Below are 19,060 nucleotides of genomic sequence, written 5' to 3' on the forward strand. Positions count from 1 at the left end.
AAAGAAGTGACAGGTCAAGATTTATATGACCACCTGTTGTCAGTGTCACTTCTGAAGTGTTTTGAGTTGGGGTTGAACTGTGTAAAAAGGAAGCGAACTTCTGAGGAGAGAACAGTACAACCCTGCTCAGCTTTCCAGCACCACTCTGAAAGACCCCGAGAAGTCCACTGTGTCAACTCGTCTCGTCTCCTGTCTTTGAAGAAAAGCCTACTAAATTAATTCTCAACACCGCCTGAAAAAACTATTCTAAAAGATCCCAGTGACCTATCTGCATATACTCAGAGTCCAGACTGTTAGCAAGTTTTGGAACACAACACATCTTATCTGCTGTCTATTCAAGAATAAGCAAGTATTCAGCCCATGTTTTTTTTGTCTGTGATCGTGCTCTAGAAACAAAAATCCTTTTTTCTCCCGGTTAACCGGTGTGAGGGGCTCAGGTAAAAAGGGAACTTCTAATATTTCAATCTGTATGGTTATGCTTTACTTCATTACTGGTTAAGACTTGTTTTATAATCTGATAACTTTGTTAAAGAAACCTAGTTGGTGCGTTTTATTCTGGAATAAAAATAGTCTATGATTGACCATTTAGGTAAGTGGGGAAAAAAATATAGATATATGTTGTGACCCGTGGAGATAGAATAAACGGTGCACTCCTCCTACCTTGGTCGTGACAAAAGCATAAAATTTGCATCATGTATAGTGACTATGCACTTTAAATGAAAATTGTTGCTATATTTGAAGAGCCTGCTTAACTTGGGTAAAGATCCCAAATGATAGCAATATTTTTTTTATTCATGGGATTTGGGCGTCACTGGCTAGGTCAGCATTTATTGCCCATCCCTAATTGCCCTCGAAGGTGGTGATGAGCTGCCACCTTGAACCGCTGCAATCCATGTCTGTATAAATGATTGAAGGAAAGTTGACTTTCTGCTATGAGGGAAACTAATTTGGTTTACTTGGCAAATTTTATAAACTTGAGTTCAAACTTGGGAAAGAAAGGTGGGTTCTTCAAAGTCATCACATGGTGTATTACTGAGTTCTTCTGATCCAAAAGATCCCATTCCAACCCTTGGCCAACTTGGAATGGATGGCACTGAAGGTACTGCAGTTGGCCTCACGTTCTTCTTAACTAGGTAGAGGAAAAGTTCTGATTATATCCAGTTATCTTTACTGTAAATTGCATGTGTCTAGATGTTTTAGGACAGGATCAGGGTTGTTGTCTCCCACTTCCCTTTGCAACGCACAAAATATTAAAAACTCATTCACGAGTGTCCTATAAAGAATTGGTCACTTGGGCAAAGTGCCCAGGGAATTCTATCCCAGCATTAAATCACTGCTTGCAAGCCGAGACAAAATGGGTCATTTATATGATCCTGGACAGTCCGTATCAAGCAAGTTTACCTGTAAAGCGTATACCACAGAGCACAATTCTCTCCATGTTTGCATGTTGGGATGGGGTCTAGTGTAGTGATTAAGGACAGCGGAATCCTTTTTTTTTCCGCCTCATGCTTTCACTTGCTCCAGCACATTTGAGCCCTGTTTGACCTCTCAACTGCTGCTTGGCTTGAGTTTATGCTATATATCTGAAGTCTAATCTGGAAACCACCTTAATTTGAGTGCCTTAATAATGCAGCAATATGTCTGCATAGAGCCGTAGGATTGAGATTTACAACTGCTAGCCTCCAAGATTGACTAGAGTGTTTGGGACCAATTAATTTTTGACAGATCACTTTTTTTGGGATGGATGTACTTGATTGATATATGGCCATGGAGGTGACTACATAATAGCATGAGAACATAAATAGGCACAAGAGTAGAACATAGGACCCCTTGAGCCTGCTCCACCATTCAATACGATCATGGCTGATCTTTTGCCTCAACTCCACCTTCCTGCCTGCTCCCCATAGCCCTTGATTATGTCAGACCAAAAATCAATCTAGTTCTTCAATATACTCAATGATGAGCATTCACAACTCTCTGGGGTAGAGAATTACAAAGATTCACAAAGCTTTGAGGGAAGAAATTTCTCCCCTTCCTCAGTCCTAAATGAGCGGCCTCTTTTATCCTGAAACCGTACCCCATGTTCCAGATTCCCCAGCCAGGGGAAACTATCTGTCTACCCTGTCAAGCCCCTTCAGAATCTTGTATGTTTCAAGAGATCACGTCTTCTAAATACCAGATGGTATAGGCCCAATTTATTCAGCCTCTCATAATAGGACAATCCTGACATCCCAGGAACCAACCTAATGAACCTTCACTGTACTGCCTCCATGCAAATAAATCCTTCAAGCTTGAATTCCTACCTAGTTTTGTATCATCAGCAAACTGAGATACATTGCTCTTGGTCTCTTCATCTAAGTCATTAATATAGATTGTAAATTGCGGAGGCCCTAATGCTGATCCTTGCGGCACTCCACTAGTTACAGCCTGCCAACTTAAAAATGTCCTGTTTATTCCTACTCTGCTTCTTGTCCTTTGCCCAATCCTTTATCTGTGCTAATATATTATCCCAAATTCCTTGAACCTTTATCTTGCATATTAGCCTTTGTGCGGCACCTTATCAAATGCCTTTTGGAAATCCAAGTATACGACATCTACTGGTTCCCCTCTACCTAACCACCTAGTTGCATCCTCAAAAAACTAAAATTTGTCAAATACTATTTTCCTTCCGTAAAACCATGTTGGCGTTGTCTGATCATGCTATGATTTTGTAAGATTTTTCTGTGCTTAGGCAGGACGTTGACTAGCCTTGCACCCACAAGGTACAGACTCTGGTTTCTTAAATCAAGATAGAGTTTATTAAGTGAAGCAAGAGTATACAGCCAGTAGTTATACATCAGTGTGTAGAGTGTCCTCTGTCCTTGCTTCCCGAGTTGTTGTGGTGCAGTCTTCTCTCCTGAGATGTTTTGTTGACTGTAGGGTGGTCATCTCTTTGAATCAGTGTGCCCCGAGTGTATCAGCACCTTCCATTTATGCCCCCTCCAAGGGTTCCTTCATTCCATGTTAGGTTGCATTCCACCTTAACCCTTTTGATTGGTCAGGCCTGACCAAACCTTCCATACATTGTCTCTGCAGATGGCTTGATGGCCTGAGTCATTGTCACACAATGGGAAATGTTTGCTACCCCTATCAATATTCCAGTCATGAATGGTCTCTGAATACCTTCACTTGCGTTTCCATCCTCATGAGGTTTACAAGTCTAGCACTTATTGTGACTGAGTCATTCTTAATTGAAATGCGGTAAGGTAGTTATCAAGACATCCGATTTCATAGCAAAGCCACTTCTGCTATTGTTGGAATAGACACTGTCTTCCACCGTCTCTCCAATACAGCTCACCACCACCTTCTCAAGGTGTCAGGCAAACCCCCCACCTGCCAAGACTGAGGCACACATGATTTCGCCACATGAACATTAAAACTTAAAATTGCAAGACCTTGACTGGAAGGACATTTGCATGGTACTAGCAGTGTTGGAACAAAAAGGACCCTGTCGTTGCTTCCCCAATACACAGAAGAAGTGGTCAGACCAGTTTTAGTCACATGACTAGCTGGCTGCTGAGATTTGAATTTCCAACAAGGAATTCGAACTCAAAAGCTCCTGGTTTGATGAGATCTCCTGTCTAGTCTCATCTCGCTTTCACCAGCTTCAGAAACCATTGACGACACGTAAACTCGGAGAAAAAGTCTCCTATGTGAACAAGGTTTAAAAGGAACACTGGGCCCCAATGAAACGCAAGACCATAGCTTCAATCAAGGACTACAGCGAGTTCAAAGCACAGTAACGAGATATTGCCTCAAATTGTTCTTTTCTTTTTTCTGTCCCTATTTGCATGTGTGTATCGCATGTGCATGCTAGCATAGGCGGGTCACATATTCGTAGACGTGAACCGAATTAGAGTTTAAGTTTTAGTAAATATAACTTTAAACCTAAGAAAACCTGGTGTGTTCATTTCTTTGCCTTATAATTGGGATGTTGTGAACAAGGATTCACAAAGGGGGAGCTCAAAACACACTTTTAAAATTAAACCCTGTTACAATAAGACCAGGTAAAGACAGCAAAAGACCCCTAGACATATTTCTCACCTGGTCATAACAGAAATTGGGTGCTAGGGTCTGGATTGTTAATCACAGACAAATGAGTGGAAGTGGGAAGCCAAATTGTTCCCAAACAAAAAAAAAAATAGCATGTTTTCAATACAGGCTTTCTCGTGGTTGTGTGATTGAATATGAACATGTCTGCAACTGAAGCGAGTAGCTCTCCAAGCCAGGGTGAAGTAACTTGGGATAAGTTAAACGCGCTATCTATGGAGGAGTTGAGAAAAATGGCTGAGCAGTGTGGGATCACTGTACGTGGCAAGGCTAGGAAGTCTGAACTCCTAAGGCTAGTGGCCAACCATTTTTCCCTTGAATCTGAAGAAGCAGAAACAGTGTTAGAAACAGAATCTGACAGGGTATTGTTAGCAAAGATGCAACAAAGGAAACTTGAATTTGAGGGAAGAGAGAGGGAGAAATAAAGAGCCTTCCAAATGGAACATGAAGAAAAACAAAGACAGGAGAAGGAAAGAGAGAGAATATTCCAGAAAGAATGCGAACAAAGAGTTGAGGCGGTTTTAGTTAGCTGGGGTGTGACAGAGTAACCCTAGTGAAAGCATAGCCAATATGGAGGAGCACAATTCAGGACTGGGTATAGAATTGCCAAAACTCGCCCAACTAATTCCAAAATTCAATGAGCAAGATGTGGGAGTGTTTTTCATGTCCTTCGAGGAACTGGCAAGGTAGCTAAAATGGCCAGCTGAGACTTGGTTTGCTTTGCAGTAAAAGAGACCAACTGGAAAAGCCCATGAGGTTTATTCCTTGCTGCCAGATGAGAGTTCATCAAATTATGAAGTAACCAAAAATGCTATCTTCGGGGCATATGAATTGGTACCCGAAACCTACCGCCAGTAGTTTAGAACCCTCATAAAGCAAGCCAATCAAACTAATCTGGAGTTTGAAAGAAACCAGCAGCTGGCTTTTGACCAGTGGCTGAGGACTTTAAAAATGCAGCTCAGCTCTGAGACTCTGAAGTGATCCTGTTAGAGGAATTTAAAAACACTCTCCCATTCTCAATGACAAACCCATGTAGAGGAGCAGCAGGTTCAGGGAGCCTGGCAAGCAGCCTTTCTGGCTGATGAATTTGCTTTAATTTGTAAGTTGGTTTCCCGGGGAGAACCTTTCCTGATCACCTCCACAAATCCGCAAAGGATAAAAGGTGGGAAGGTGACAGAAGCCCAAGCAGTCCTGGAAAAGAAAGGAAAATTGGACACACCAGGGACCCTCCTCCAGCTAAAAAGGAAGGTGCTGTGAGCAGGAGTGAGACCTGGAGACCTGTGTGCTTCCACTGTAATAAAGCAGGGCATTTAAAAGCTGACTGCTGGAAATAAAAGGGGGGGAAACCGGTAAGGTTAATCAGGGCACACTCACTCGGTGCAGATGGGATCCTGATGAAAGTCAGGGTCAGACCACTTTGTCACATGACTAGCTGGCTGTTGAGATTTGAACTTGCAACAAAGGTTTCAAACTTGAAAAGCTCTTGGTTTGATAAGACACCTCTCCTGTCTGCCCTCCTCTTGCTTTCACCAGCTTTGGAAATCATTGAAGACACGTAAACTCAGAAGAAGTCTCCTACGTGAACAAGGTTTAAAAGGAACACTGGACCTCAACGAAATGCAAGACCGGACTACAGCGAGCTCGAAGCACAGTGTCGAGATTGCCTCAGACTGTTTTATTTTTCTTCTCTTTTCTGTCCCTATTTGCATGTGTATCATGTGGGCTTGTCGTATGTCCATAGGTGTTAACTGAATTAGAGTTTAAGTTTGAATAAATTTCATCTTTAAACCAAAGAAAGCCTGTTTGTGTTCATTTCTTTGACTTATAATTGGAAAGTTGTGAACAAGGATTCACCAAGGGGGAGCTCAGAACACTGTTACAATAAGACCAGGTAAAGACAGCAAAAGACCCCTAGACACATTTCAGAGATTAGAGTGATCCTTTCCTTTTAAATTATTACTATGGAAGCTGCATTGGCCTCATGTTACACCTTTAGTTTCTATCCTGATTTTTTTTGTCTCTTTTTGCGTCTTCTCCTACCGCCCCCCCCCCCCCCCCCCCACAAATAGTTTACATCCTAGAGTTATAAAAGAGGTAGATATTATGTCCTCTGTCAGTTTTTAGCGCTTTTACGTTTCTCCAATACTTTTTCCTTGGTATTAATTACCTTCAGTTTCTCGCTCTCATTATCCCTTTTGGTCACCATCTTTCTGGAATGTAACTTGTCTTCTCTGAAGACAGACAAGATATTTGTTCAACTTTTCTGCCATTTCTTGAATCCCCATGATAATTTCTCCTGTCTCTGCCTCGAAAGGAACAATGTTTATTTTAATGACGCCTCTCTTTTTATGTCCTTGTAAAAACTTGCAATCTGTTTATATTCCTGGCTCAGTTACTCTTTTTTTTTGGTCACGCTTTGCTGGTTGTTAAGACACTCCCAATCCTCAGGCTTACTACCGCTTTACTACATTTATAAGTGTCTTTTAATCTCAATGTTATCTTTCACTACTCCAGTAAGCAATGGATAGATCTTGCTGAGATTTTTTTTAATGGAATGTATTTTTTAGATTTAGATTTTTAGATTTAGAGATACAGCATTGAAACAGGCCCTTCGGCCCATCGAGTCTGTGCCGACCATTAACCACCCATTTATACTAATCCTGCACTAATCCCATATTCCTACCACATCCTCACCTGTCCCTATATTCCCCTACCACCTACCTATACTAGGGGCAATTTATAATGGCCAATTTACCTATCAACCTGCAAGTCTTTTGGCTGTGGGAGGAAACCGGAGCACCCGGAGAAAACCCACGCAGACACGGAGAACTTGCAAACTCCACACAGGCAGTACCCAGAATTGAACCCGGGTCGCTGGAGCTGTGAGGCTGCATGCTAACCACTGCGCCACTGTGCTGCCCAACATTTTTAATTGTTTCCTTTTTAAATGTTTCCCCTGTTTTCACCATCATATCTTTTTAATCTATTTACACAATTAACCTTAGCCAACTCTCCCCTCATCCCTATATAATTAGCTTTTAAGTTTAAGATTCTTGTTTGGCACTGGAGTATGTTGCATTGCAAAAGATCCTATGGGAGAGAGTGATAATACAATTTAATTGAATTCCATATTAATTTTGAATAAGGTTACTAATTAAGCATGCCTCAGTGAACAAGACTAGATTTAAAATAAAAACAAGAAATGCTGGAATCACTCAGCAGGTCTGGCAGCATCTGTGGAAAGAGAAGCAGAGTTAATGTTTCGGGTCAGTGACCCTTCTTCGGAACTGCTTCTCTTTCCACAGATGCTGCCAGACCTGCTGAGTGATTCCAGCATTTCTTGTTTTTGTTTCAAATTTCCAGCATCCGCAGTATTTTGCTTTTATTTTAAATTTAAAATAGCTTTATCCCAATTGATTTCATACGTATTGTTCTAGGAAACTGTCACAAAAGCATGCTCGTGTCGGTTGAGCCCACACTCTAGCTTTTTCTCCATAACGCTGCAAATTAGTCTTCAAGTGCATGCTAAATTGACTTTTTGAAGGGTCGTATGGAATCTGATTCAATCTGTACAAAACCTTAGTTAGGCCACACTTAGAATATTGCGTGCAATTCTGGTCGCCACACTACCAGAAGGACGTGGAGGCTTTGGAGAGGGTACAGAGGAGGTTTACCAGGATGTTGCCGGGTCTGGAGGGTATTAGCTATGAGGAGAAGTTGGAAAAACTCGGATTGTTTTCACTGGAACGACGGAGGTGGAGGGGCGACATGATAGAGGTTTACAAAGTTATGAGCGGCATGGACAGAGTGGATAGTCAGAAGCTTTTTCCCAGGGTGGAAGAGTCAGTTACTAGGGGGCATAGGTTTAAGGTGCGAGGGGCAAAGTTTAGAGGGGATGTGCGAGGCAAGTTCTTTACACAGAGGGTGGTGAGTGCCTGGAAGATGCTGCCGGGGGAGGTGGTGGAAGCAGATACGATAGCGACGTTTAAGAGACATCTTGACAAATATATGAATAGGCAGGGAATAGAGGGATGTGGGCCCCGGAAGTGCAGAAGGTGTTAGTTTAGGCAGGCATCAAGATCGGCGCAGGCTTGGAGGGCCGAATGGCCTGTTCCTGTGCTGTACTGTTCTTTTTTTGTTCTCACATTGAGATAATGAGTTCCAGATGTTAACAACCCTATGTGTGGGCAGAAAAAAAAAATTCTCATTTTTCCCTCTACTTCTTTAGCCAACTATTTCAAATCCATGACCTCTGGATACTGAACCACTTGCTAGATTGTTTCTCGCTACTTGCGCTATCAAAAATCTCTTGTACAATTTGAATACCTCTTGGTCCTCTTCTTGACTTTTGGTGCTCTGAGAACGATATTAGCTTGTTCAATCTCTTCACCTAATGAAGACCCTGAACCCTGCTAAACCTCTACCCTCTCCAAGACCTTGACATCTGTCCTGAAGTGTAATACCTAGAATTGCACAATATACCTCAGCTTCCTGGGCTCTTGGCTCTGGAATTCTCTCCCACAGCCCCTCTACTCCCCTCTCCTCCTCTAAGTTGCTCCTTAAAACCAATCTCTGACCAATCTTCTGGTTAAATATTTTGTTAACGTTTGCATGATGTTTGGATGTTTTATATTAAAGGTGCTATATGATGCAAGTAGCTGTAACCAGTGATTTGTAAATGTTTAACACAACTTCCTTATTTTGCTATTAAAAATTTACAAAACAAAGTATCTCATGTTTATCTTAACTGCCTTATTAACTTGTCCTGCCCTCTTCAAAGATTTGTGAATATGCATCTCCAGGTCTCTCTGCCTCAAACATTATACTGGCTCTTCATGATCCTCCTAAAGTACATCACTACATGCTTCCCCATGTTAAATTGCATCTGCCCACTTTACCAATGTGTGTCTTCCTGCTCACTATTTACTACATTAAGTTTTGTATCTTTTGACAACTTTGTAATTTGATCCTCTACACAAGCAATAAAAGAGAAATGGATCCACTTCTCCAGTATGCATCATTTAGGAATGGACCTGAAGGGAAACTGGTTGATGCTCAACAGGAATTGAGAGAGATTCAGAATGAAAGCTACTGAATGAGTAGAATTAAACAGTTTTGAAGCTGACGAGTAACAGTTGCAGTTGTTGAAGTAGGATGTTCTTGTCTGTTTCTTGGTGTTTTGATACTTGTTTGTTTTAATTTCACAGATAGCAGCAATTCTGATGAACTGAATTCTGACAATCAGAGTCTTGGGTGAGTTTCTATGTGGACCATTGTGCGCTGGGCTTTAACTGCATACAAAGCTTAATGTCCTGCAAGTAATGTGACCACTAGTCTACGATTAACTTGTATTTGGAGCTCCAAATATCAAAATACAAAATTCCTGGTCAACTGTTCACATTTTAGGAGTTGGTGTGAAGGGGGTGTAGACTGTATGGACAAACTTCTGCTATGGTAGTATCCAAAATTCTTAAATGGTCTGGGAATCCACTTCCCCTAAAAGTGAGGCTCTTGTCACAATGATGTACATGGTTATCCCTGCAACTTTGGGAAACAGTCTGATTCTTAGCCTGAGACAAAGGGAGGCACAGTTTTGTTAAACCGAAGCCTGAAACATGTGGCACGAGATGAAAATCCTGTGCAGGTTTCTAAATAGTGAATGAGCTTGATCATTCAAAGGGCTTTTTTTCCTGCCTCCTTGTGCTGGGAAGTTAATAATTAGTGGAAGAATGAAGATAATCTCCAAAGCAATTGCCATAGCATTCTTTAACATTTTTATTGCCACCTGCCGATATGAACAAAATCTGTGTAGTCTTGAGTACATACTCTGATTTCAGTTTGATAATGAGGGAGTGTAAACTTAGTGTTCAATATCCTTGAGAAAGGGGACTCGAGTCCAGCAAAGATTTGAGTTCTGTAATGTGGATTGATGAACATAAATACTTAAAAAATAAAAATAAAAATTGTTACAGAATGCGGTTGGTGAAATAAAATGGCACAAAGTATAGGAATTACATAGACTCAGTTTATGCTGTTTTGGTCATCAGGTTTGGTGCGTCATTAGCTTCCTATGTTGCTCTTTCTTAGATGCAAGGATAGTTACAAGCAAGGAGTGGAAAATGTGTTAAATCACTGCGAGGTTTTGAATTGTGAGGATTCTCCGCCGAGAAAGACCCCTTCGCCACCTTGTCCTGCTAGCAAGGTAAGTCTTGCAAGCAAAACCTTCTGTAACCTTTGCATTACTTTTTAAAAATCAGGTATACTTGTTTAAACTCCCCATTATCTAAGAGGAAATGAGGGATGCTATCTTTTTGATATTCAATTTATCCTTGGGAGAATCATGTAGTGGCCTCCTGCTCCTGCACAATTTATTTTCCCCTCATAAAAGTTTAGAAGACAGAACAAGATTATTTATTCAATTGCTCCTATGCTAGTTTTCAAGTAGAGCAATCCTTTTTTTTTCTCATTCCCTGCCTGTTCGGCATACCCACTTTAACTTTGTTTGAAATATTTGCCACTTCCCTTTTTCCCTTCAACTGTTTTCATGGAACGTTGTCTTAACTGCCCACTGTATAATTTGTGTGTGTTGTCCAAACTCTTTTTGGGATACATTTGCGTGCAAGCAATAGACTCTCCCAACCCCAGCCCACCCCCATGAATGGAAAAGGTTTTTTTTTCTACTTCCCTCAAATTTTATGCTTTGACACCTAAAGAATCTCCTCTTAACCTTTTCTAGTAACAAAAAGAATCTCCAGTTTTTTTTTAATGTCATAAATAAAGCAGTTTTGTCCATGGTAATACCGGTAAATTTTCACTAAACCTATCTATGGTCTTGCCACCCTTCCAAAAGTTTTGCCAAAACTGGATTGTCTTTTCTCTGAGAAAAGGTGAGGGGTCCCATATTAACCACCACTAATATTGGCCTGATTGACCTATAATTAATTGACTTAGTATTTTTTATTCAAGGTTGTTGCTTTGGCACAACTTCCATGTCCAAGAAAATTTGTAAATTTTTTGTCAGCCTCTGCTATTTCCTCTGACTTCTTTCAGAAATTTCAGATGCTTGCTATCAGGACCTAATGCTGTTTTTGCTTTTGAGTTCGATGTCTTTTTATCAGTATTTCATCTATAGTCATCCTATGTAATTGCTCCTCCATCAACTTTTTCATTCCTGTTATCATATATTTCAAGCCAATGACAAAATACTCAATTTAGTGGTGCTAGCATCTCCCCTCTCGCTTCTAATTGGCCCTTCCTTTTCTTAAACATTTTTTTGAACTTTGAGACTAAAAAATCCCTTGCTGTGTCCCTTTATCTACCAGTTTGTGTGTGCTCCTTTTTCTAATGTTTGCTTGCCCTCAACATTGGTCTATTCCTAATATCGATGAGTCACATTTTGGAAAATTGAGGAATACCATACAAAACATTATTGGGTCTGTCAGTGTATAGAATTTTCACTATCGTCCAATTCATGTTGAATGTATATACATTCAGCATAGTTTGAAGCTGTGCTTGGAAGGAAAGTTAAACTGCTACAAGATTTGACATTTAATGAGTTAAAATAAATAATACTACTCTCCATTTATTACCTGGTGCAGAAATAAGATTGCAAACCTTGTGGGTTTAGAGACTTATTTTCACCATCAATTTTGTTTCTCTAAGTTTAAGCTGCATTTTAAATGTGTAATTGTAAATATTGCTGCTCCCACTCCCTCAACCCAGCATACACTGAGACCAATGAGTTTACCTGAACAATTTTTGCTTCTGTAGGTGGTTCGACCAAAGCACAAAAGCTTCCTCCACACAGTTCAGAAGAATCAATTGCTAATGACTCCTATTTCTGTTGGCCGCACAATTGTGAAGTCCTTCATTAAACGCAACACTCCGTTGAAAGTTGATTCCAAGGTATCTGCATCTGTTTCCTCTTTAGGATGTTGCCATATCTTTGTATACAAGGAGACCCTTTGGAAGAATGTATTCCTAAGCTGGATGTCTCACTGGCGACTAGTGAAAGAATTGTTCATATATTGGCCTTGCATGTAATAGTTTGTTGTATTTAAGCAAATGTTTAATAGCTTTTTAACTTCATCAATTTGACAGTGAGTATTAAAAGAATCTTTTACAGACTGGATCTTGAGGGTTTGGAGCATCCTGTGAATGGCCTTTACCACATCTTTCTGGTGATACTCATTGGAACTTTATTATCCTACTTTCCTGGAGTACCATACGTGTTATGTCCTGTGGGTTTCTGATTATCCAAACAACTCTGGCTAATGAAGATTGGTTAGACAATGGAGAAACCAGTTGTGATGACATTTTGATTTTAAATGTAATTTTGAGGACAATGAACTTCTGATCCAATCCACACTACCACTGTTTTCCTCTTTTTTTTAAAAAAAAGAAAAAGGGTAATTTTTCAATACTTGGGGAGTAAATATCACATTGTGTATGATCCAGCTGCATTGTAATTGCCCCTCCTATACTTTAGGAAAAGGAGAAGATCCGCTTAGCAAGTTTAAAGAAGAAACAAGAGCAGGAGGAAGAAAGAGTACAGAAAGTGGAGGAGGAGAAAAAACACAGATTGGAAGAGCTTAAAAAGTAAGAATGTGCTGTTAATATGAATTTGAATACAGTATTCCAGACTGAGGTTAGCCAAGTAATAGATTGCATCAGATAAAGCATGTTTGCATCAGGGGCATAATTATTTGTGAAAATATTTGCTAGTTTTATTTCTGTTGGATTGCTTTTTTTTTCATGAATATGCATCAGATTCTTGCCCTGTTAGCTCCAGATATGGCCACATCTTTCACACTCTTCAAAAATGAGACTTAAAATCTTAAGATTCCATGGCACAATTTTGGAAGGAGGAGTTTTGGTATCTTGGCCAACAATTTTTTTTTCTTCAACCAGCACCACCCAAAAGTCAATTCTAATTTGTTATTGGGACCATTACAAAGTAATTAACTGTATATGAAGCATAATGGAGTGTGATGAACTGTTATAACCAAGTTTTTTTTAAAAACAAATATTGGTTAAAAGCAGGAACTGAACCTTAGTTCTGGAAAACCTTAAGTAACTCCACTATTCTCATTTCAGTGCCCATAAGTCTCTCCAAATCTTATCTTGCCTTTTAATCTGTTTCAGGAGTTTGCTAGAAATGTCACACTGACTTGTTTTATTGTAATCCTCCAATTTGGGAATCCTCAAACTATTTTTGTCTTGCATTATTCATCTTGCTTTTTGCCACTTTTTCAAATGCTGCTGCTTGCTCAGCCAGATCATCTTGTGCTGGAGTATGGTTCTGTGGGAATTGGTAGTGTTAGGACCTCTGAGACCATTAACATTAAAATTTGAGATATGAACCACCAGACCAATTTCAAGAATTACATGACAAGATTTCACATTTTAAGACTATTTTTAAACTTAAGTAAAAGAGCTAAATAGTGCTTTGCAAGTAGCTGATATCCCAAATAACAAAGGACGCATTGATGCTCACACCACGCTTATACATTAGTCTTTTTTAATGGTAATGTCTTTATGGTTTTCCCAAACTACTCCTAGTTGCAATAGCTTGGATTGCCCAGGCCATTTTCAAAGGCAATGTCCTCTTCGCTCACTTCTCCAAGCACTTGACCTGGACGTCCGTGATCCTGCAAACTTCTTTCAAAACAGGTTCAAGTCTTTACAGCCTTTGCTGTATCACTTCCTGACAGCAGATGTTCTCCCTCCTGCCCCCCTCTCTCTTTCTCTTTTTCCCACCCCCCCACCCCACCCCACCCCACTTTTTAAATGACCTTCTATAACCACGTTATAGATTTCGGCATTTTCCCTATGTTAAGCTAAAGACCACATAGTTTCCTACTTTGTCTTCCTCCTCTCTTGAATAGCGGAATTACACTGGCTATTTTCCGATCTGATGGGACCTTTCCAGAATCTAGGCAATTTTGGAAAATTAATACCAATGCATCCACTATCTCAGCAGCCGCTTCTTTTAACACCCGAGGTTGAAGTCCATCAGGACCTGGAGATTTGTCAGGTTTTTGCTCTAATAATTTTCTCCAGTACGCTTTCCTTGGTGATGGTAATTGTTCCAGGTTCCTTCCTCCCTTTCAACTCCTGATTCACAATTATTTCTGGGATGTTATTTGCATCCTCTACAGTGAAGACAGATGCATACAATCTGTCCAATACTCTGCCATTTCCTTATTTTCCATTATTTGCTCCCCAGACAATCTCTCGAGGGCCAACACTCATTTTACTTTTTTTACTTTTTAAATACCTGTAGAAACTCTTATCTGTTTTTATATTTCTAGCTAGCTTTCCCTCATACTGTAATTTCTGTCATTATTATTTTAGTCATTCTTTGTTTTTATGCTCAGTCCAATCTTCTGACTTTCCACTACTCTTTTCTGAATTGTATGCTTTTTCTTTCAATTTGTTACTATCCTTAACTTCCTTAGCCACGGATGGTGTCCTTCCCCTAGAGTCTTCCATCCAGCATGAAAGAATCTGAGTGTTATGAAATATCCCCTGAAATGTCTGCCACTGCATCTCTATTGACCTATCCCTTAACTTAATTTCCTATATTACTTTAGCCAGCTGTGTCTTCAAACCCTTGTAATTGCCCTTATTTAAGTTTAAAACACTTGTCTTAGATCCACTCTAATCAGCCTCAAACTGAATACAAAATTCAATGAGCATGTTGTGATCACTGCTACGTAAGGGTGCCTTTACTATGAGGTCATTAATTAATCCTGTCGGGTTACACTTACCAGATCTAGAGTAGCCTGTTCTCTGGCTGGCTCTAGAACGTGTTGCTCTAAGAAACTGTCCCGAAAACACTCCATGAACTCATCTTCCAGGCTCCCTTTGCCGATCTGATTCATCCAATCTATCTGTAGATTAAAATCACCCATGATCATCATCATACCTTTCTCTCAAGCCCCCATTATTTATTCCTGTCTTCTCCCTCCAACAGTGTGGTTGCTGTTAGCAGTCCTATAAACTGCTCCCAGAAGTGACTTACTTTTACTATTTCTTGTCTCTACCCAAACTGATTCTACATCTTGATCTTTAGAACTAAGGTCACTTTTTATAGTACTAATGTCATCCTTAATTAACCCCTCCACCTTTTTCCTAGCTTCCTGTCCTTGCCAACTGTCGTGTACCCTTGAATATTCACGTCCCAGCCATTGTCATCTGGCAGCCATATCTCTAATGGCTATCCGATCATGCATATTTATTTCTATTTGAGCTATCAATTCATTTATTATGAATGCTACGCGCATTCAAATACAGAGCCTTTAGTTCTGTCTTTTTACTGTTTTTGTAATCCCCTAGCCTTCGCTGTTTACACACTTAATTTTATACATCTGTCCCTTCCTGTCATGCTCTGATTATTTCCTTTATTGCTCCCTTGCCTTGTCATCTTTCTGATTTATCATATCTTCTCTCACTTGATCCCTCGCCACCACTATTTAGTTTAAAGCCCTCTTTACTGCCCTAATTATACGACTTGCCAGAACACTGGTCCCAGCACGGTTCGGGTGAAGACTGTTCCAACGGTACAGCTCCCACTTTCCCCAGTACTGGTGCCAGTACTCCATGAATCGAAACAACTGGATTCTGCCCCTCCCTGCAAGTTCCTTTCCAGTCCAGAGCAAATGACCCAAACCCTGGCACCAGGCACACAACACAGACTTCTGGACTCTTGCTCTTGGCTGCAGAAAACTGTGTCTATCCCTCTGATCCTACTACCAATACATTGCTGTTTACTCTGCTGCTTGAATGGCTTCCTGTACCATGGTTCCATGGTCAGTTTGCTCATCCACCCTGCAGCCCTCTCTCTCATCCATGCAAGCTGACAGAACCTCAAACCTGTTGGACAATTGCAAGAGCTGAGGCTTCTGCCTTCTCGATCCCATATAGTGCAGCTGCAACATGTCTCACGCCCTGTCATCCTGATTGTGTTTTAAATAACTAATTACTTAATAGGAAATACTCACCAGCCAATCTAAGCTTTCCTACTATTAGTAAATAAAACCTTATTAAACTTACAAGTTTTGAAAGATAAATGAGAAACTTCTCTCCAACCAGTGGACTGGACTGGCTAGCTCTTTTAAATTCTCCAGGTCTCGCTTTCTCTCTCGCTCCTTCCTGCTGTTGCTGCTCTTTTAAATTCTCCAGGTCTCGCTTTCTCTCGCTCCTTCCTGCTGTTGCTGCTCTTTTAAACTCTCCGTGTCTCGCGTTCTCTCCTTCTCAAAAAAAAAAAGTCTTTGTTCTGTGTTGTCCTGGTAAACAAGATTTCTGCCTTGTCTTTATGTAGAGTTGATGTAAGGTCACCTGACTTCTGACTCCATCTTAAACTTTTAATTTAAAAAAAAATTAGAGTCCCACGTTCATAGCTTTCCAATATTTTGCCCTAGTGGCCATTTGTGAGCCTTGACAGTAAGTATTGTCAGGCTGTTGGACCATGGATGGGGCAATGTCTATATTTAAAGTCTTGAATACGACATGCATTTCTGCCCCATTCCTTTGCTCCTTCTGTCATGATTTTTGGTCTTTTGTTAACTGTCACAATGTGGCTGCAGACCCTAACCACTAGGTGGCTCTGTAGTGTTACTAAATTTTCTGCTTGAAATCTTTTGTCTTCTATACAATAAACCTTGTATTCGTTAACTGACTCTGGACAACACTACAGGAAATTTATGCACTGTCTCCTGTGGCATCACAGTCAGTATATGCAGTTAGTAAAAGGTGCTCGGAAGGAGTAGAGGTTGAAGCTGGATTTTAAGTGCAGCTAAAAAGTATAGGATGAGCCAGGACACTGAGTGTGGCTCATTGTTCTTTGCCCCATCGTGTATATTTCTCAGCACAAATCTGAGAACAAGCAAGTCATTTTTCAAGAGCTTATAACACACACAAATAGTGCTTTAAATACTGGATTAAAAAAAAAATGCTGGTTTCTAGATTAATTCTGAGAATGTTTGAAGGGGGTGATGAGTCCTGGGTAAGATAGTGGCCTGGGCAAGCTGGTGATTTTTCAAAGGAAAGAAAACGTTATAGGTGCAGGATAACTGATGAAACATGGTCATGGAGTTGGGACAGTATTTGGAGACTGGAGAAGGGGGTTGAAGTATTAGGCACAGTAGAAGAAGCTGAGGCAAGCAGGCACGTGCCACAGTAAAATGTACAGTTTGACCCAGTATCAGGCCTTTGGTTGGGGCAGCATTAGGGGACTAGAGCAAGAGGAATAGTGAGGGTTTTATTGAAGTAGAATGGAAATGTAACAGGAATGAGCCTGTGAAAGGCAGGGGGAGTAGCATTTAGCAGTTAACTGGCAATGGGGAGGACCTGAGGACAGGACCTACAGGGTGTGGCAGGCAAAAGCTGAGGGAGGTCATCGTCGAGGCAGTCTTAAAAAGGTGTGTGGGCAAAGCAGCTAAAATAGTGCCTGGGCAAGGACAGTCAAGATGAATGAAGGTGGCAAGAGCCTAGAAAAGGAGAATAAAAGTGTAAAATAAAAATGTAAAGTCTTTCCTCTACAGATAGTAAAATTGTTGAGTTTAAAACTTTGCCGACAGTGGAATGTAATGGTTGAAACCTTCAACTGCATTATAGTTGATGCAGAAAAATTGATTGGGAAATGTTGATGTGACCAAAGATCATGAACGCACTAAAGTTTGTGGAAAGGAAGTGTGCACACTATGCAAGATATGTTCCATCATTCTTTTCCACACGTGCCTCTCTGAATATAAGCAATTCTGAATACAATTGCTGATTTTAAAAAAATATTTGTCTTCGCATAGAAAGCGGGAGATGCGGCTGAAACGTGTTTTGGAAACTCGTTCCCGGGTTGAGCAGCAAGAGGAGGAGAAGAGAAAAAGAAAAATTGAGCAAAAACTTTCACAGATCGATGAGAAGAATGAAAAGGTATTATAATTTTGTTTCTGCCTAAACATAGCATATTGCAAGTAAACCCAGGCATCAGACAAGTTTGGGGGGGGGGGTGCGGTGCAGACAACTTTTTCCCCTCTCTACATTACACACCTTCACTTGGAGAGATCAATGCAGCATTCTGTATCTCTTTACAGATGCGTGAGGAAAGACTTGTTGGAGAAAAGGCAAAAAGGAAAGTAGCTACGAAGAGGATGGAGGAGGCAGAAGCTAGAAGATTGCAAGAGGAAGAAGCCCGAAAACAGAAATTGCAACAGCTGGTATGGCTGCTGTATCATTGGAAGCACTTTTTTTTTATTCAGTTACTGCTTTTCCCTTCTGCCTGAGATGATGACCCTTGCTGGTATGATGCTTATGTACTATGCCCTTCAATGAGTCCAGGAGGATTGTCAGTAGGCTGTTTGACATGAGCGGATCACAACTGAGTTTGATCCTGATTCCATATCTTTGTGAATTTGGTATAATCGATTCTCTTGCTTTTACTCCAGGCCATCAAGTGAGCTTGTTGTAGCACTTGTTTATTAAAGGAAGCTTAAACTGTTTTAAGATAATTGGCTTGATGATTACACCCCTGAACTGTGGTGCATTATTTGAGTTAACAACTTGCCTCTGAACCTCTACTAATGTTTACCAGCAGGTATAGGCAAACAGCCTGAGATGGTTCACCATAAGGAATGTAAAGCATCTACATGGAGTACCTATGTGCATTCAACAAAGATTACTGTATTAAGGAGATGCAGCCTACTTGAGTTTATACTTAATTCACATGGCTGTAACAAGAATAATATCTCTTAGCACACACATTAGTTGTGTTTATATGGGCGATGATGAGCTGAGGAGGTTATGTTATCACTTGGTATGCTGTTGTTGAAATGAGATGAAGTTAATTATCTTTGCTTTATTTGGATCTTCCAAAAGTTAACATTTTTCTTTTAGGGTGTGAGAAGAGACTTTTATATTGGACCAAAACGTTGAAATATTTTGCTCTATCTCTTGTCCTTCCCTCTTGCTCCCA

General features: G+C 40.4%; 1 protein-coding gene across 7 annotated transcripts in view; it reads left to right on the forward strand.

The window, feature by feature from the left end:
* LOC137377017 (inner centromere protein A-like) overlaps nt 1-19,060 on the forward strand; it is a 104,737-nt gene that overhangs the window by 50,687 nt on the left and 34,990 nt on the right. For all 7 annotated transcript variants that reach the window (XM_068046153.1, XM_068046150.1, XM_068046151.1 and 4 more), the window contains 6 exons: nt 9,297-9,342; nt 10,177-10,291; nt 11,860-11,994; nt 12,578-12,687; nt 17,898-18,021; nt 18,183-18,305. In XM_068046153.1, coding sequence (XP_067902254.1) covers nt 9,297-9,342; nt 10,177-10,291; nt 11,860-11,994; nt 12,578-12,687; nt 17,898-18,021; nt 18,183-18,305 — 653 coding nt within the window. The remainder of the gene's footprint in view (nt 1-9,296; nt 9,343-10,176; nt 10,292-11,859; nt 11,995-12,577; nt 12,688-17,897; nt 18,022-18,182; nt 18,306-19,060) is intronic.

The sequence above is a fragment of the Heterodontus francisci genome, chromosome 14 (genome assembly GCF_036365525.1).
Source record: "Heterodontus francisci isolate sHetFra1 chromosome 14, sHetFra1.hap1, whole genome shotgun sequence".
Classification (NCBI taxonomy): domain Eukaryota; kingdom Metazoa; phylum Chordata; class Chondrichthyes; order Heterodontiformes; family Heterodontidae; genus Heterodontus; species Heterodontus francisci.